Source organism: Falco rusticolus, chromosome Z, assembly GCF_015220075.1.
Source record: "Falco rusticolus isolate bFalRus1 chromosome Z, bFalRus1.pri, whole genome shotgun sequence".
NCBI classification, from domain to species: Eukaryota; Metazoa; Chordata; class Aves; order Falconiformes; family Falconidae; genus Falco; species Falco rusticolus.
The window spans coordinates 41,534,131-41,554,662 of record NC_051210.1 but is presented as its reverse complement, the minus strand read 5'-3'; the positions used below and the strand labels follow the sequence as shown (position 1 = coordinate 41,554,662).

General features: G+C 40.0%; 1 protein-coding gene across 1 annotated transcript in view; it reads left to right on the top strand.

The window, feature by feature from the left end:
• Positions 1 to 20,532, top strand: part of NTRK2 (neurotrophic receptor tyrosine kinase 2) — a 208,486-nt gene that overhangs the window by 98,077 nt on the left and 89,877 nt on the right. The window contains exon 12 of the mRNA XM_037374196.1: positions 20,163 to 20,351. Coding sequence (XP_037230093.1) covers positions 20,163 to 20,351 — 189 coding nt within the window. The remainder of the gene's footprint in view (positions 1 to 20,162; positions 20,352 to 20,532) is intronic.

The following is a 20,532-nucleotide window of genomic DNA, read 5'->3' as shown; positions in this document are numbered from 1 at the left end:
ACCTATTTTTCTCATGTTGAAAAAAGTGATGTTTTAAATGATAGCACAAAAATGCCTTCTACCATAATATAACATCACATCATAAAAGAACAGTTTGTTGTAATCCATCGGCAAACTGTCTTTTTTCTCTCTGTCCCCTCTAATTCTTGATGTTGAAACTGTTTTATGTTTTTTGTAAATAATAGATAATCATTGTTTTTATTCCCAAGTACTACCATAAGAGCTTGGATAATCTACACTTACAGAAAATGTACTTGATGAACTTACTTTTAGCAGGCCAATAAAGTTTTATAATTCATTATCATTGTGTCTTTCACTCTCTGTAGATTGATAGTATCTAATATTTCATTAGTAATTGTGCAGTGTATTGGAAAATATGTGAATCTTGAATCTTCCTCACCTGTTATCTGTTGTTATAAACATGCTTATTGTTGCTTTTGTTTTCTGATACACAGTGAGATTGAACTCCTTAATTATATTTTTATAGCATCCTGATTGGTTACCCTGTTTCAAAAAGACCCTCTGCCCCTCACCCCCCAAAAAAAACCCCAAAAAACCAACCAAGCACCAAACCCAACCTGTTTTAAATAGTTTTATTTCAGTTTAATTTACATGCAAATTTGCATGCATGTGTGTTTAACATGTACATTTAATCAGGTGTGTGTGTATTCATGTCAAATGACTACATATTTGGCTGTTGGCCATAAGACAGTAGGTTTTACATGTCAGGCCATGCTTCATCTGGTCAGAACTTAAAGCAGAAAAAGTTAGTTGGTTGAATACTCACATAAGTTGTGCTGATTTTCCAAACTATTTTGAGGAAACATCAGTGCTGTGATTCAAAGGGTGTGTTTTGCTTCGGAACTTCTGTTTGTTGGCCTTGACCATCTGGATTTCTTAACAGACCTAATGAAACAGTCCACAAGAATGTTGAAATGGTTATGTCACATTTTAAGCCCAAATTTTTCCATTTTTTGCTTTTTACTAGTGCATGTCATACTTTCCGATGAATTGGATTGCTGTATTTGGACTATAGCAGCTGTGGTTATTGCATTACATGTTCATTTTCTTGCTTCTGAAATGTTTGGTCACATTTTTCTCTTCTGGGAGCTCAGCACATCTCTGAGCATTGTACCAAATCTATTTTGTATGTCCACAGCAAATCGTGCATTTTTCACCTATTGGCAGAATTGTGATGTCACGTAGTGCATTTTACACTTAAGCTTTTTTATCATCATACTTGTGGAATATGGTTTTGGAGCTAATTTGATGTGTCCTCACTATGTAAAAGCAATAGACTCTCTGTAAAGGTCCATTCTTTTTCTAAGAGAAGCTTTCAATAAGACTTGCTATTACAGGTAAATCATGATATTGTCTAAGCTGGTTGATACAATTATTTTAAAGAAAGTATTCAAACAATGTAAAATATTGGATTCATGAATATGCTGTACCAAGTAGAAGAGCATATTGAAATTGTGATGTATTGGGAACTTTTTTGAGTGGTAGCAGTGGTAGCAAGCTTCCCATTGAAGTACTCTAATTTAGAGTTTGCAGCCTCAGCAGAGCAAAAAGTTACTATCTGGGGAGAACAATCAAAAAATGAGGCTGAGTAAAGACAAAAGTGAAAATAGCCATTTACACTGCCCAGGAAATTAGGAACTCAACAGGATAAGTACTAACAAAAATTCTTAATGTACTTGATAATCCAGATCAGTGAAAAAATGCAAAAAAATGTTCATTTTTTAAATTAACACAGTATTCTTGTGGAAGTTTTTGTTTTGTTCTTTTAAATGAGAAAAAATACAAACAGCATGTATTGGATATTGGTATCTTGAGAAATTGTTATTTCTGCCTAATTTCTCCATTAATGTACTGCAAGAATAAAAAGCTAATTTCATAGATTAGTTTATAATTATGTTACTATTTTAAAAGTAAAATTAACTTAAAGATCACCTTTCAAGTTGATTAATTGATGTTTCTTTCTGTATTATGCTAGTAATCAGGCTCTAAAGCAAAAATACAGACCATATAATAGGCAGGGTTTTGTACATGGCAGTTTCATGAGAATGGTTGCAAAAAGTCACAGAATTCTGGTTTCTGATATTTGGGTAATTCTATTGAAAGACCTTTTTGGCAATGTATTTTACCTATAAAAGCAAATATAGTGTGCAGATTTCTAAAATAAGCATTCTCTAGCTAGCTTGTTGAACATGACAGATACTTTAGATTTAAATTATAATGGTTTTTTTGGCTCCTGAGTTACTCTTCAGAGCTATACGACTTTCATCATCAGAGCAGACTTAACAATAAAGGGGCTGGATGTCATGAAGGTCTATAAACAGGGAATGGAGTTTCAACTAAAATGGTTCCCCAAAAACATAGAACTGCAGGTCATAGTGTGTGACAAAAGACAAAAGTGGGTAAAGGGAATAGAAAAGTGCATTTGAAAGAGAGCTGAAAATTAATTTGGATTAAAGTTCTTGTTTGGTGCACAAAGTTGATACTGCATTTAACATGAGCACCTTGTTCTGGTAGTTGAAACAACAGTAACTTTAAACCCAGTTATTTATTTATGCAATTTGCTTTTCTACTGTAGCATCTAAATTGATAGTTTATTGCCATTATGCCATCCTTATGATGCCATTACTTTGTCTACATTTTTCACTGTAGCAATCTTCAGATATAGTTCCCTAATGTGTTGCAACTGTAATCAGTAAAATACCAAGTGTCTCCGTATAACTTAGAATATGAATGTGGCAATGTCTTCATACCTGCGTTTACTATTGCTACGTAGGAGTGCTGTGCTGTTTACACATCCAGAAGAGGCAGAGCATTGAACTGGCTGTTCAAGCCGATACCTTCCCTTGAGATCTGATACGCAAAAGGAAAATGTGCAAGTGTGTGTTGGGAACCACACATCGATGACACCAGAGATCATATTTCCTCAATAATTCCTAATGGCTATTATTAGATATCAGAAGTTAGAGAACAGAAAGTAGTGAAACTCAGTTTTTTTGCAGCTAGCTGGGCGATTGGTTATGCAGTTTCTTGATGACTAGTGTGATCCCACTGAAGTGTCACCAAGTTTTCCTCTGGAAGGATTTTAGCACAATTTTGGTGTCTACAGCACTGAAGTCAAGGATGCCTCAGGAATGGATGCATCATCCCTTCCTCAGGGAACATGATCCAAGAAAGCAAGTTCTATATAAACCTTTTGTCCAAAGGCTGGGTAACACTTCTTTCAGTTTGTTGTCAGTCCGTGCTGAGTTTTAGTAATGTCTTTACTACAGCAGACACCCCAGTATAGACCTTGCTACCTAAACCAGAATTCCCCTTTCTTTTTTCTAAAGGTGCATGACATGTAACCAGTTTTAATCCTTCCTCATGAGACCTGGCATGATGCTGACTATGCAGTTTAAATTATAAGTTAGCTTGCACTTTTCTGCCCCAGATGGTCTCAGAGTGAAGGTCAGTAGGGTTAGCCATGTCATTCCTGGTGCACTTGTACCTAATAAATGCATAGTTATGTGAAGTTATTTCACTTCTGTCAAATATCTTTTAAGACTCCTAGGAAAAATCCAAGGGCTGTATTTACCTGTACAGATAAACTATTAGAATTAGAACAAAATGTGAAGTCTCAGTAAGTCTGTGCTTTGTAGAAGAAGACATTTACATAAGACTCAGATTTTCATTCAGATTCAAAACAGTGTATGTTGCCTTAAATATGAAAGACAAAAGTTAAAAGTATGAAAGAATATCAATGTCGGCTTCCTCATCGTGAGCCCCACTCATTGATTTTTCTATTAATGTCGGGTAATTAGATGAAAGACCTAGGAAGTTATTTTCTCTCTTAGTTTTGTCTTTTATAAGCCAAAGTAGCTATTTGGCAGTCTGAGGTACTACCTCTGTGTTGTAATATAGTTGTCTGCCTGTCTCAGTGAAGTCTGTCTTCTGGGTACCAAGTAGCTGAGTGATGTGTATCCCAGTCCCTGATGAGTCTTGTGAAGGCTTCTGCCACACAAGCAGTAACTCTGTGTTATTACTAATTGCTCAGCTGTCTCATTTCTCAATACATGTAATGTTTTAAAACACAACCCAAATAATCCACTCTGCATTTGTTTGCTTATGAAAGTAAGAATAAAAATCAGGTAAGTTGAATTGCCTGAGTATTTCCTTTCTCCAGTAACCACCAGGCATTTGAGGTATGGTTTTTGAAGCAGAACATGCAGAGATCAACTTTCTATTTGCTGTGTGGTATAACAGGTTACCTTTTCCATATGTCAGCATTGGTTTTCCCTTGGGAGCTGGCATAATCTCTTTCCAGGTAAAGAGTTATATTTTATCACTTTTCACTGTTGTGTTAAAAAGAGTGTGAAGGGCCACGTGCCTCTTGAAGAGGAAGGCAAAGATTTATCATAACTACTTTTCCTTTCTGAAGAAGATGCCAAGTTTCCATTCCCTGCCACTACTTCACACTTTGTTGGAGTCCAAATGTATATATAACCCTGCTGATGTTGAACTTGACTACCCCTGGGACACAGGTGAAGCTGTTACCTGTCAGTGGGAGATGATGGTATTGCCTCTGGGGGCAGTTGTTCCTAACTGTGGGGCTCTTACATTTTTTTCCCCTTCCCATGGTGAGAGAAGCTGTAACCACTGGTGATTTGTATATCGATAGCCCTCATGATAGCAGTTTGATCAGTGATTGCCAGAGGACAGATGCTTATGCCAGGAAAGAGTAACCTTTGGTGGGCAAAGCAGAAGGCTGAGGATTGATGGCAGAGACTGAGTTACCCTGTCATCAGTCTAATTACAAAGGGTTTGGTCATCTTTAGGAGGGGAGTAGAAATTAAAAAAAAAAATCCTGATTTTTTTTTCCTCACTTGGAGACATGCAGGTCTTGCTTCGGGTGCCATAAATCAGGCTACTGTGAGATTTATTTGTTTAATACAGAATATAAATGTAATTTAACTTGCTGCATTAATAAGGAATTCCATCTGCATGTTGCAGGATGCAAAGAGTCTGTGCAGATACTTGCCTGGTTACACCAGAGCCCTGGCTCTGACCCTAGATAGAACACACTGTATTTCCCTATAAAATAAATTAGGGGCATTTATTCGTCTGAGATTTTTGACATCACTGCTGTTACGGACAGGAGAAATCATTTATGTGTGTGGTCCTGCCTGGAGTCACATCCTTCTCTTCGTCAAAAAATTTTATCTGCTTCAGGATTCTAGGGAGGGCTGTTAGTGTACCACATTAAATTGTCCCCGAGTAATGTGTTAACTGCTTTCTTTAGCATTCTGAAACTTTTTGTCATTGCTACCTACACATTGCAATTGCAAGTGCACAGCTTGTGCAGCCTCATTCTCCCATGTGTTTCCTTGCATTGCGTTTATGTTTATGCCATGTGACTGTAAAGTGCTAACAGATCAATCTGTCCAGCAGTGAATATATCTGCATGGAATGCAAAACCATGAGGAACTGAAAATCAGTAGAGGCTGAGAAAGGTATGAGTCAGATCCTTTAACCAATTCACATCAGCTGAGACCAACTTAAATATTTGCCATTTGTAAGTACTACTACTCCCTACTATTTGGGAATGGTACATTTTAAAGCTTGAAATTCACTGTATGTGAACATTTGTAGGAGTAAACATCTTAGGTCTTGCCAGACGTTTAACATGAAAAGGAAATGCCAGCAAAGTGAAGCAATGCAATTTTAATTCCAAAACTGTATGGGTTTTGTGGGGTTTAGTCCATAATAGCCAGATTCCGTATGAGACCTGTATTTATCTGTAGTGTGCTTTTTCTACAAAATGTTCTTTTAGGAGATTATGTAGGTGTAAAATAGTTCAGTATATTACAGTTTTAGTCATGTGCTACTAACAGAGTGAATAAAGTTATCTTATTCTTTAGTAGTAGTATTGCATGAGTTTATGTATGATATATACTTTGAAACTTGCTTTAGAACCCAGATCAGTGAGTTTAATTCAACAGGGCCAGCTTATGTGAAATTCAGGACCCGAGTGTCTTTATGCTGTTGTTTGAATCATTTGTCCTGTATACATCTGTATTTTGTAATTGATGGTGGTCTCTAAACATATATTTTTTCATTAAGCGTTATATAGGAAATATCCCTGGGTGTGAATCTAGCAAGTTTTTTAGCAATAACTACTTGGCAATTTGAAATAAAATCATTGCTAGTGAACAAAGTGTTAGAAATCTGTTGTAATCATACTCTTGAAAATGAAGTTTCATTAAAAAAATTACATCTGTAATGAAATACTGTATTATTCTTGCTTTCGCATAAAAATTTATATAGGTGCATAGCTCAGGGCTTAATTTTTGCTTATTTTACAGGCTGGTTAGATAACTTAGGTGTTCCAAGTTTTCATCTTTGTTCCTTGGGTTTTGCTACGACATCATGAAAACACGGAGAAATTGACTGGTAAAGTAAGGAAAGTTGTTACTGTCTTAGTAAAACAAATTCTAATGCCTCTGGAAGCTGTATTGGAGAACAAAACCATCCCAACCACTCAGTCAATGAACTGTGTACTTTTTGTAAATGAGTTTTTGAATCCATCTAAGATAACGTGACCAAGTGGAGGGAGCAGCCAGCAAAACCTGAGGACCCTGAGGCAGTGCAGCATCCCCTCCCTGCACAGCCAGGTACCCCCCTAGCGATAATGGGCTCCTCTGATTACTGGTGCAGTAAAGCTGCCCCCAGCAGAAGCCCAGTGAAGCTGTTAACATGTTGGCTGCTTCTTGCCATCTGAGGTTTCTTACCTCTGTGGCACAGAGCCCAGCTTAAAGCCTCCCAAAGGGGAGCATGCCCAGGCGTGCTGCCAGTGCTGGAATGGCATAGACACTGTGGCTTTCAGTAGGTTTTTGTGACGATGAGCATTTTGCATTGCCTCCAACTAGTGCTGTTTGCTAAGGATCCAGGCTTGCTTCTTTGCCCGTTTTCTCTTCTTGTTGGGCCTTAAAGAGGAGGGAGATACTGTAGGAGGGATTCACTTCTGCTGGCTCCTAGCCCAGCATTAAGCGCTCTCCAGCAAGTTGTCTTGTCCGCCTCGCATCCATCCCTCCTCTGCAAGTCCACGTGACTGTGTGACTGAAAGGTGAAAGACCAAAATTATGCTAATTTTAATAATCACAGCAGCACTGTAATAAAACCTAGCTCTGTAGCTTTTACATTTCTGGTAGCATGCAGCAAATTTTACGGTCTTTAATCCTCTCCCTGGCAAAACTCCTACTGGCTTCAGTGGGAGTTTTGGCTGAGCATGACCAGAGTTGGGATTTCATGTTTTGGTCCTGTATTAATTTCTCAGCAAAAAGAGAAATGGATTTTGCAGATTTTCAGTTAAACATTAGGAAGACATGAAACTGGCATTCTCTAGAATGTAGTGGCACAATTACCTTTTAGGCATTGCCTCTTGGGAATGATACAGGTCTATTACTTTAATCCATTCCTAACATAATTCATGCACGGCTATATATTATAGATGGTGCCTTTCAGTGACACAGCTAAGTGCCACAGCAGCAGAAGACTTCATTTGCCAGAAAGGTTCTCATCATTCTTAATAAAAAGACAGCAGTCCCGACTCTACTGTAATTCTTAGGGATTTTGCACCATTGTCAATTTAATAAATTGTTCTTGGCTGATACTAAGATGAAGGGAATTAGACTCACAGTGTTGTTATTTCACTATTAGGATTTCATGCTTCATGTTTGGTTTTGCTCTTTCACCCTATCCCCAAATTTGGTTTTCTTTAAATTTTTCATGAGCTAGCTGGTTGGAACTTTGCACATTATTTTGGGTTTGGAAAAAAAAAAAAAAGTGTGAAAACCTCTTAGATGGAAATGGATTCTTTCTAAAGACTGTGCAAATGAAAAACTTTCTGTTACTGAAATTATGGTGTAAATGTGCAGACTCCAGAGAATGAAACATTAAGTGATTATGTTCCTCCCTCCACTGAAGTTCAGTTCTTAGTTAGTTAGTATTGTGCTTGAAGTGAGGGTGTGCATTTTTTGTGCACATGGGAGGTGCACATGTCTGTCTTTTGCAGTCTGGTCCTTTTGAGACCTGTTTGTGATCATTGCAGACTCCAACTTTGAATCTAGTGCAGTGCAAGAGAGGATTGTGGCTATGCGTGGTTTGGTTTGGTTTGCAGTCTCTGAAGGCAAGACCTTTTTTGCAGATCAACTCAGGGATACGCTAATTAGGGAAGTTTATATGGTCTACTTCAGCTGGTGCTTATGTTCTAAACGTGTTCCTTAGATTCATACAGATTTACAAAACCATTTTATTCTGCTTTGTAGTATTTGCTTCTTATGGTGGTTAGGAATAAGGCTATGCTATCAGCTTCCTTTAGCAGTCCCTTTCTGAGAGCATTTGATTTCCATGCAAATCTGTTCTGATAAATCTGTTGCTAAGGAACAGCCATGACTGAATTTTTGGTAAAAGAGAAAGTTACACTGAGAATAAATGAACGTCACCCTAAAGTACTTGAGTTTAACAAGTACTAATGCTATTTAATGCTAACATATAAATTAGAACATCACAGGAGACAATGTGGACAACTAGGAACTGAATAGTATAAGGTGATAAGGAAGCTGCAGAGTTAAGAAATACAGAGAGATGTTAGAAAAAGGGAGGATAGGTCAGCCAGGTGGTCAAGAGAGAATCAGTTAAGACGACAGAGGCAAAACTCTTCATAAAGGAGGAAAGTAAGTAAATAAGCAGAGGATGCATGTCAGTGAAAAGCTAGAGTACTTGATAAAGTATTCAGAAGCAGTAGAAGAAGCAGAAGTAATTTATGAAAATATTATGTGCAGCATCCTGAAAAAAAGAGAAACACTGCTTTATTTTAAAGCGCTGCAGAATAGGAACAGTGATGCTTCCAATATTTTAGCAAAACCTCCTTGCAGTTTCATGAACAGTTTCACAATTAATGCATCCATTTTCAAATCTGCTGTAGAAAAACTGCCAGAGCTTGGTTTCTAGTGTGGCCGCCTCTGGGATGGCTGAACTAGCTGGTATGGTGCAAATAGCTTTAAGTGTGGGACATCTTCCTGCTTGCCATAGAGGCAGTTTCAAGGAAAGCTGACAGGAGAAAGCGACAGTAGGAATCTCCAGCAGATGAGACATCATGGCAGGGAGGAAGAGGTGTCTGCAAATGGCTGTAGAGGATCAACATCTAGAGGTGAAGCAAGTCAGTTTGTGTAGCTAATCTCATAGCTTGTGAATAATGCTGCTGGGTCAGAAATTTGACATGTTGCCTTTCTATCTGTGAGCATCGTTTGCTCCACTGCAGTCATTTTTAGATCTGCATTTGAAGACTATTTGAGTATGTAAGGCTTCCCTGCCTTAGGAATCATGCTTGGGGAAAGAAAGGTATTGTTCAGAGTCAATTCTGCGTCTTTGATCTGAAGCTGTGTTGGCAGGGATATTCCTCCAGTCTGTTCAGCTCCCTCCTGTCTCCAAAGGTGAATTACTTCTTAAACAATGTCCCAAAAGATCTAATTGAGCATAATTCAGAAATCTGTAACTGTGGAAATTGAAAGTGATTAATGGAAGCAATTTTCTTTCCTTTATGATTTCTTAGAGGTGCACAAAACCACCAGGTGCTAGAGTGAGTCTGTTGCTAAGGCCATTCCACACTGGAGAAAAAAAGTGCGCTTATTCACCTGGCTATCACAAGAATTTCTGATGACACGTGGTTGCTGAGTGCCCAGTAGCTTCCCAGGAAAAGGTTCTGGCCAGTCTCATGCCAGCCAACAAGATTTTCTGAGCAGGGCCTGTGATCTCTGGAGGCCAAGGATGTGTGTAGTTGCTGAGTGCTCAGGGACAGGGGCTGTAAAGAAAGCTGCTGAAATGGCTACTGTGGCAGAGGCACAAAAGTAATCAGTTTCACTGATGCTAAGTAATCCAATATAAATTGGAATAAAATGTCAGGCACTGATGTTCAGGAAGGAAAATAAGCTCTTTTGCTTTGTGCTCACTGAGTGCCAGTTTTGGGCAGCTTGTCTTCGGTGCTGAAGCCTCCTGCCCTTCCAGCAGCCTTCTTCCAGAGGCCAGGTACTGTCTCCCGAGCACATGCAAGGCTTGGGCCATGGGGGCCCAAAGCCTGCTCACCTAAGGAGAGGGTGAAACACTTGACAAGAAATAGATGATGGAGTGTTAGGTCACGATCTTCCTATGCCCTCCTCTCCAGGTGTAGGTTTTGAATTTTTATTTTTGTTCTTAAAACATGTTTTCAAGGATGGAGAATGTTTGGAGATGAAGAGAGGCCAGTCCAGATCAATGCAAGTCTAAGAAAGCTGTAGCTGGACTGCAAGACCATCTCAGGGAAAGCTGAGTAAACTGCAAAACCAGATTTCTGCAGATGTTGTTTACAATTTGAGCATGATGTTTGGGTTGATTGTATGTAATCATTTAGTTTTGTTTCCTTGCAGATTGTCGTATTTGAGATTAGCTAGTGTGGCTGTAAATGAAAAATGAATTGGAAGCTATTATGCTGGAATGCTTTTTAAGAATAATTTGGGAGGTATATTTCAATGTAGGACAGTGTTAAAACTTCATAATTCATGCAATTTTGGAGGCCTATGGTACAAGACTTGGTGTTACAGTATCATGTAGTTAACACTTCCACTAATAAAAACTGTTCAGAAACAATTAAGGGGGGAAACACCGACTAAAATAAATTGTATCTAAAGAATGTGTGTCCTATTATAATAACCCATATAGAGTGTGCATTTGTACAGCACTGGTATGCTTCTCAGCTGACTAAACCTATCTTGATTCTGCAGCCTGGAAAAGTAACCTGCTAATGCATTGAAAGCTATGTACTTATTACTATGGAAATTAGGGCCAAAATGGGATCTTGGAGATTCTTCCCTGTCCTAAGCCTGTATTACCTATACCTGTCTTTTGTGACAGGTATTTTCCTGATGTAGCTTCAAGATCTTCAGAGTGGAGATTTCTGAGTCTTGTATGAGTAATTCCATTGTCTGAGGATGTTTTCCTAACATTTTACCTCAGCCTTTCCTGATGCACTTTTATCATGCAACTTTTTATTCCTATCCAGCATAGTCATGAAATAAAGATTTTCCCCCTTCCATTGGAAGGCTGTCGTGTACCTCCTCAGATCTCTGTTGAGGATGAAAGCAGTCCCAGTTCTTCAGTTTTTCCTCGGGTCTCTGAGTATTTCTAGCTTTTCCATATCGAGTTTTCAGCTGATTTGCTTGGATGGAAGAGCCCTGTCGATAGTATCTCTGTACTCCCAAGAGATAATGAGGGAAGGTTTGAAGAACGGGAATAGTTTCATTAGTAACAGTCTATTTTGAGGGAAAAAGTACACAAGCAGCAAATACAAGTTTACTATCAGGGAGCATTTCTCCACAATCTAGTGTGTCTGCCATATTACCTAACCATGTCTAACTAAAGAGAATCTGGGAAACTGTTCAAGTTGACTACTCCAAGTAGCTTTGCTGTTCTTTCAAATAAAGACTGACTGCCAAAGCAGCACAGGGAAACTTGTATTGCTTCTGTACACATTTTATTTGTCTTCCAGAGGACCTCATTTCCAGCCCTAGGAATGAGAATGCTAACACTTAGATTATTTATGAAAACTGTTAAGGGGAAGAGATTGTTAATTAAATAGTTTTTTAAATTAAATGTAAGGCAACAAGGATTTAATTTTGGGTGAATTACTCTTTTTTGCTTGATGCCAAAATGTACATTCCAGCAGATCTTTTTTCTTATTGTGGTGATTTTTCACCGTAGTATTTTTGAAGGATTGCAATTTTACCCATGTTTCTGAGACATCCAGACCTGCAGGTGGCTATAATGAATGGTCTTGGTGATCTATATTAAAAAAGATAAATCATTTTTTCTTTCCTTCTTTCACATTTTCTGCTGCCTTCTATCCTTACTTCTCTGGCTCACATATTCTTATTGATTAATACACTACATCCCTGCTAGATTTTGACTCAGGTCTGTGTTTCATTTGACTACCAATAATGAGCAGCCATAAATTCCTCATTCTTTATGATACGGCACATCATCTGAGCTGCAGATACTGCAAATGTGCCCATGAAGCAATGGGCAGCTGTATAGCCACCTTTTATGCTGCAACTGAGGGAAGGCTGTCAGTCCCAAAGGGCTCTGTGGTTCAACAGCCAGGGCTGGCAGTCCCTCCAGAGTCTTGTTCATGACTTTGACAAAGATCCCACCTGCAGTGCTGGGCAGATCACTGAGCCATGCAGAGCTCTTCCCGTTGCCTCCAGATTGGGAATAATAGTAGCATGTACCTCACCAAGGACAAGCTGTGAGGATTTATTGGTTATGGTGCTAAGAGTTCGAAGATGTTTACCAGATTGCGGTTGTGAGATCTGTTACACAAATACTTCCCATTCTGGCTGAAAGGAAAAAGAAATTGGCAGCCTTTGTGCTGCAGGCTGAGGCTTCACTGATGGCATCCCTGGCGAGAGCTGGCCCTAAAGTGAGGCCAGGGCAGAGGGGGGTCATGCATCTTTCATCCTGCACAGACAGTACTAGCAAATATATTAGAGAACTCATCCTTTTTCCTACCGAGTTTTGTACTGCTGCAAAGAAGGTTTCTTGGGTGAACTGCCTTGCCGGTCTGCCCCCCCCCCCCCCCCCCCGACACCTGTGTCTTTGTCCCTGGGTCCTGTAGGTTGCATGGATTTCAGGGAGTGACTTACATTATGAAGGGACCCCTAGGTTATCCTAGGGGGTCCTCCCTATTTGGAAACCTCCCTTGCTGAAACTATGACTTCTGGAGTGCTCTAGGCTTGTGTGGAAAGGGATGTGTGAATGCATGCATACAAGGGAGTATAGGCGAGGTTGTGAGAAGAAAGGCAGCTGAAAAGAACTGACTGGGATTCTTTCACAATCATGCTCCAGAATAAAACCAAAGCAAAGAAACATGCAGCTGGGGCTCTTAGATTCAAAGACACACAAAAAAGGCCTGATGAAACACTTAAGTGGCTGAAATCTGTGCACAGTTATTTCAGTGCAAATTACCCAGATTGCATGTTTGTTGCTCTCTAGAGCAGTTAGGCATTTGAAATAAGTTTTCCAGCAAAAAGATCATGCATTTTACGGGACAGGCATTTTGACACCTAGCAACACTGAAAATTTGGTACTGTAAAACTGAATAACATTCCTACTATATCATTAGACTCAAAGGTAAGCATTACTTAAATTATCCTATATAGAAAGTAAAATAATCTGGCACTGTAATCTGTTTGCTCTGTATGAAAGTGATACAGTAATAACCATGCAATTTAGTCTTCTTGTGAAGCTGCAACAAATGAGGGAAGACAAAACATTGTTTTTTTGCATGAAATCAGAAGCAAACCACCTTGGATTCTTCATCACCCAGATGAAACATTATGTCAAAGTAGTGTTGTTTTTGTCATGGTTTTCAAACAAATGTTTCCATTTCATTTTGCAATAGCTGTAAGTGAACAAACTCCTAAGGTCTGCTTCTTGAGTTTAAGTCTTTCTTTTCAGCCACTTAATCCTGCAAGGGACGTCCAAGAAGCCCCCTTTCTTCAGTGTTTCAGGGAATTCTTGCTGCCAGGGAACAGAGTCATTTGTCTGTTGGGTGTGGGGAAGTTCTCCAGCTCTGCATTCTGGTTCCCCTGACTTCCTGGGAGCGTGCTCTTGGATAGGAACAGAACTTCTTGGGCAGTGTCAAAAAGTTTTTCTTGTCTCATATATCAAGAAGCAACAGAGTACAAGCTTAAACAAGCACCAGTGGCTGCACATCAGTTAAACAGATTAATGATACCTGTCAGAAGATGTGAAATTATTTATCCTCTAACACCGAAGCCTGGCAAGTCTCAGTTTTCTGAGTCACAGGCTTAATGTCTACAGTGTGTTTTTTGGCTCAGTGTGCTGCATCGGGATAGGACATGCACTGTTTGAGCTGTGAAGAGCAGTGTGCTTCAGAAGGATGGACTTGGGTATAATGTTGCTTGGGGTGATCTTATTCTTGTGTTTTCTCCACCATAAACAAAGGAGGATTAACCCCATAATACTAGTTTTGCAACTGAGTGACAATGACTTTTGAGGTGATTTCACTGAAGCTAAGACTAATGACAGTTTTCTGGGGAGCTGGAAGGGATGGGTATATGAGATAAGAAGGGTTTGTTGGAAGGTGGGAAAAGGCAAGAAATGCTATGGCTCTGCACAGCTGAACTGCTAAGAAAGCACTGAAGCACTCTGTCTTGAGCTTCCCGTGTTAAAAGAAGCAGCAGCTGCAAAGCAAAGGCTGTCATTTTAATAAGCCTGCTGTAGATTTGCAGAAGAATCTGACTTTGAACTGCTCCACCAAGCAAAGTGAGACTCCACTGGTTTCTCACTGGGAAGTTTCAGCTGGTTTTGAATTATTTTCCTTGTGTTCTATTTATGCCTTTTAAGTCAATTCCGTGTATGCAGCATACAGCATTTTAAGAGATCAATAATATAAAATAATGTTTCTCTAATTGCATTACTTTCTATTATGTTGGGGTCTCTTATCCAGTCTAATAGAATTGCGTAAACGTGATTTGGTATCACATTTGCATACAGTTGTTTATCTTAGGAATGCAAAGGAGTATTCAAAGCAAAGCTTAGAGCACCTTAATCAGAAAAAAAGTGTGGCAAGCTGTGATTGATTAGTTGTCTTCCAGAAGGAGTGAAAGGTAAGACAGCAGTTCAAAAGTTAAGCTAAAAAGATATCTGCTGTGGTAAGAAAGTTGGATCCTAGCTTGATAACAGGAAAAATTTAATATCTTCTCTTGCTGAAGCATAAAACTTACCTTTTAATCATGCAGAAAAGAACTTAGGATCCACAGCAAATATGGGAGTCTCATGGGAAAAGAAATCTTGTGTAATTGCTTTTTCAGAACAAGGTATTTAACTAGGGAAAAATACACCCCTCCCAAAAGGAAAAAGAGAGAAGATTCAGCGTGGCCTTGAAATTAAGCAGAGGTGATGCTGGCTCATGTGACATGCACTCACTATCCTTCTTTTGAGTTGATGGTGTGCTATTACCATGTCCCAGCACAGACTGGTCCCCGTTCCCAGAGGAAGTAAGAAGAGCCAATGCTAGTGCATGGTCAGTTGAGAAATCTTCCTAGCAGCCAGCATAATTTTTTGTGGAAGGAGGCATGATTATTAAGGCATCACAGCACAAAATCTCTATAAACAATCATGTTTACCTGAGCTGCCTTGTTACACTTGACTAAGCAGATGCATCCTTGTAACTTCACAGCTTCAACCACAAAGCTAAATTCGGCTGTTTTTTTGGCAATTATTACTCCTATTGTTTCCCAGTGTGCCTGAGCCATTAGTAGTGCCTTTAGGGATACTGGAGTGGTGTGTGACGCGCAGAAGTGCGTTGCAAGAAGGATGCAGGATATTGTAGCCTCCAGGAGATCTTGTTAGAGCTTGGAGAGCAAACATACGTAGTAGATTACTTATATCTTTGACACAGCATGTGGAGGGAGAAGTAGATGGACATAGTGCTTGTTTGTGACCATCTAAACTAAAGTCTGAGTATATGTGCTTGCAAGGCCATGCCAGGTGCAAGCAAAATCCGTATGGTCTTTCTGATTCTGCATTTGAGAGCCTGTTCTTTTTATTTTTTGCCTGAGCTTGCTTAGCTGAGTCATGCTGTTACTCACTTTGGGACTCCTGTACTTTGATACACAGAAAAGTCATTATGTGGATTATTCCAGTGGCAGCCAGTAGTCAAGATGTGTAGCTGCAGCCAACTACCTACGTATTAGCAGAAGCCTGAAATTATGCAAAGCAAAATGTAGCACCAACAAATAGTAGTGCAGATAGGTCTTGGTAGCATGCGTATTGAAACTGCATTAACTCCGATGGTGATAAAAGCACTGGCAAAGCCTGTATCTTACAACCATTAAACTCCTTCTCCTGGCCAGAAATAGCAGCATACCTTCAAAAGAGTTGTATTAAATTTTATTTTTAAACTTAAGGAAATTCACATTTGTTGGCACCACCAAGGTCAAGGACAGTGCAGACATGCACTGTTCAAGTGGTGGCACTGGAGTGGGTTGTATTGCAGGGAGGGATGCTGGCACTAGTCAAGGTAAACCATGACCCCATCCAGCAGTGTCTGACTGTCTCCAGGTTTCTGTGGGATGTGCAGTGAGGGAAGTTTGCTGTTGCTGCCTGTCCCCATACCGTGTGCTGAAGATAATTCACAGCCTAGGTGTGGGAGGTATTTTTTGCTTTATTATAGCTTGTCAGTTTCAAATATAATTGGTTTTTTTACATGTCACCACTTTTTCAGAGAGCTGTTGTTTTTTTGTACACAGAAGCAATTTTTCTTGGGCTTAGGTGATGCAGAATGGACAAGTTTTTAGCTCAGCAACAAACAGAGGAGAAATCAATCCCTGCAGTGCATAGCTCTCATGTTTCTTCTCCAAGGCCATTTCTCATCTGGCCCTGGATGCTGTCTTCTTAAGATAAGAAATGTGGTCTAAAAATGAAATCGGGTGGAGATGCTAGGCAGCACATTTGAAGGTGGAGAAGGCCTCTGGAGTTTTCTTAAAAGCTCATCCTGACTGTGAGTCAGCTATTAGCAATAGCTAATAGCTATTGACAACCCATGATTTACAGTCCCACCAATGATGTTTTGTCTAGAATTTTCAGATTTCAGATGTGAAACCAGCAGCAGATTTTATAAAAACTAGAATTGGTAATAGGTGACTGAGGGTAATTATCATACTCACTCTTTCATCTGGATGAAACTACACTTTAAGGCACTGTAAGAAATTACCCTGCAATTTAAGCTCCGTGCATATTCATAAAAGGACGGTTCTAGCTTCTTGTCAGCCCAGGTGATGGCCTCGTCTTGTATCCTGGAAATGGTTGTGCATTACTAGAGTATCAGTGATAGCCAGTGGCAGTGCTGGTCTGTGATTGTAATGTGGCTTAGTGCATTCAAAAATGAAAGTGTAACTTTATGGTTAGTGGCTAGCCTGGCAAATAAGCAAGTGTGGAGACAGTTTATGCACCAGTTTGCTCATGTTGTTGAGAAGGTCCCAGCAAAGGGAAAGTTTGAAAGGATGTGAGCTCAACTGCCTGTGATACACAAAAAATTCTACCTGGTGAGTTCTCATTGTCTTAATTAGAGAAGAAACATACAGGAATTAGGATTTTTGAACCCAAACAACTACTTCCAAAACCATTGCCTGAAGTGATTACTTGCTAATAAGTGAGAGGGATCACTAAGTGACACATCTCACAGTTTCCAGGGTTGTATTTTTCTTACATTGTTTCATATTGCCAGGAATTGCTTTGGAAATCACCTCATTTTTCCAGGTTTTCCTCACCTACATGAGAGAGCTGAACATAACTGGAGCCTGCTTCACACCACATGGAAGACTAGTTTTTACCAGTTAGCCTAACTGACTAAATACATTTACAGAACAATTGTCTACTTTTCACCTGCAGCACTTTGCAGTTTATACTGATTGAAAAAATAGTTCACTGTATGAAATTGGGTCTTGGAGTAGTACAGAAATGATTTGATGAACAGAATGAGTTTCTATTCATTATCCCACTTTAACATCTAGAATCTGTAATGGTCATTTTTTCTTGCCATCACTGCATGTGTGGTGGAAGCAAACAGTGACAAAAGAGCCTCCTCCTGTGCAGCAGAGAACAGCAGGGCTGAAAAGGACTTAGAGACATGCTTCTATTAAATTACAGAGCCAAGAGAATTTGCCCAGTTGCTGTAAGAGAAGGGATTTGACCCTTGTGCTAAAGCTATATTAGTATAAAAGGACTTTATTTTCTCAAGAAAATGCATATTTGTTGGCCTGCTTTTTGGAGCCATTAGTTTGGCATTCAGAAAGTATAGACATAAAGGTAATGTCTAGAAAAAATTGAATGTGGTTTTAAATGGATTTGCACTCCAGTGCCTCTGCACACAACTCTCATGCACCTGAAAAATGTGTTGTGACTTCACATAAGTATCTTCTGTGCCATCTGAGGGACCCTTTCCTACAGTTTTTTAGACTCTGCACTTCATTAGAGAAATCTCCAAAAACTCTTAATGCTGGCAGGTTTCCTAGTAGAATCAATCTTCTGAGGATCTGGGTGACCAGTAATGACAAAAGCAGCCTTGGTGCTAGTATTTCACTTGATAAATTGCAGAGATCTAGGCTTCACTTACATTTGTGAATGGTGACTTTCCAGTGAAGTGCAAGGTATTTGAAAAATTACCTCTAAGGTTTCAGGCTAGGCGGGGAAGTACTTTTTCAAACTATGAAAACATTTCCCTAAGCACCATTAAACCAACTGGGGAGAAAGGAAAGCAGAACAGGGGTAGGAGTATACCTGAGGCTCTAAAGGTATGGTTGAATAGCCACATGCCAGATTATTTTTTTATTCCTGTGATCCATGCCATGCAACGATAGAGTGTTTTTGTTAATGACACAGTGAGCCACAACAGAATAAGAGTTTCCATTCTTTAATGCTGCCTTTTGTTGGCTGCTGTGTCTGGGACTGTTCTAGTTCTCATCTTGTTCCTTAATTGTGTGCATGCTATGGTGGATCCTGCCCATTTTCTCTCACATCCTCAATGATGAGTCTACAGGACCTGCTGCTGGTCCCCATCCTCTCTCTCTCTCTCTCTCTCTCTCTCTCTCTCTCCATCCCCCATCTTCCCAGCAGACACAGATGTCACCTGTGTGTTGAGTTACTCAGCTCTGTCTTGCCTCTGCACCGTTCCTTCTGTCCAACCTATAACTCAGTCTGGTGCTCCAACATTTTGCAGTGGGATGATTGGTAACTTGGAGTAAACACAGCTTTTTGTCATCTTCAAGGCCCTCTCTGCCACCCCCTTCTTCGGGGGGGGGGGGGGGGGGGATGGACAGTCGCCCCACCTGTTGCTGCTGCCTGTGGGCTAAATGCAGGTGTCATCTGAGGATGCTGTTCCAGGATAGGTACTTACAGAGGTTGAATTTTGTCATCTGTTTCTAGCATTGTCTTTTGATTGTTGCAGTTAGAAGATGTGAATATTGCCCCCAACCCCCTGCTTAACATGGGAGAATGAAGTGAAATGTAACGTGTGATCTCTGCTGGCTTTTCGGTGGGGAGATTAGGCAAAATGTTATTGTCGCTGAATTTTGATTCTGGTTTTCGTTGAATACTGGATGGATGTAAACTGGAAGATGTAATGTAGAATTTAAATGGCAGGGTTAAATGGCAAGAGTTCAGATGTCACCTGAACTGGTCTTGCTGTTAGATCAAAGGCCCCTGCAGGTCACAGAAGTGAGACACTGTACTAATCAGATTTTTTTTTACCCATTTACAAGGTTCTATCTCCATGGCACTTTCATTAAAAATGTAAAACACAGAGTGAAAACAAAACTAAACTTCACTGAATTACTGATCAAAATAAACCTCTTTCTTGGAAGGAGACTAGACTCGGGTATGGATGCAGGAGCCAGTGGGATGTTCCCCTGGGCTGCACGAGCCCCTCTGCAGTGACCCCAGACTTTGCATTGGGTGGGATGTGTCTTCTCCACTACTCTGCTCAGCATCTGATCCATAATTTTTGTGGCTGTTCAGTTTGTCCTCTGGATTTTGGTTCTCAACCATGTTGTCTTTCAGAAATTACCAGCTTCCCACATCAGGATGAGCCCATCTCCTCTGTGTCTTTTGTCTTGCTATAATGCCACCTCAAAGGGAGGGCAGGCATTCCCTGGATTTGTGGCAATTATTGCTGTGTGATCCAAGTGGGGCATAAGGTAAAAAAGTTAATGCGTGTGTTTCATGGCTTATTTCTGAGAATGACAGAAGTGGTTCAACAAATTTGGAGATTTTTCCCGGTGACAGACTATGCTGGGCCCTGATCCATTTAGTATAGATGACCTACCAGTACAAAAATTTGCTTCACATTCTGGCTCCTAATGGAAAAAAAACCACTGTTCTCCATCTGCTTTCAGACATATAAAATTCCTGAGGTAAGGTCAACAAGGTATATCAGGAGAGCTGTTGACTATGGGGATGGAGGACAAACTGGTCCAAAACAAACAAAAGAATTGTCTGAGGGAAGAGAGACATGTGCTGAATTACAGGAAAATCTTTGTTCCTAACTCTAGGTCCTTCTTCAGTTATCAGCAATGATGATGATTCAGCCAGTCCGCTCCACCACATCTCAAATGGCAGTAATACTCCATCTTCTTCTGAGGGCGGTCCTGACGCAGTTATCATTGGGATGACAAAGATTCCCGTCATCGAAAATCCCCAGTATTTTGGAATTACCAACAGTCAGCTCAAGCCGGACACCTGTAAGTACAAATAACTCTGTGTTTCAGTCATTCTTTTTATCTGTGCAAGTGCTGGGGCTCCTTAACAGACCTAGCACAACAAAATGCTCTAAATTCCTGGGCATGGAAGGGTGGGGTTAAAACGTATACAATTTGTTGAAGGTATGTGGGATGAACCGCTTTACATCTGTCAAAGCCAAAT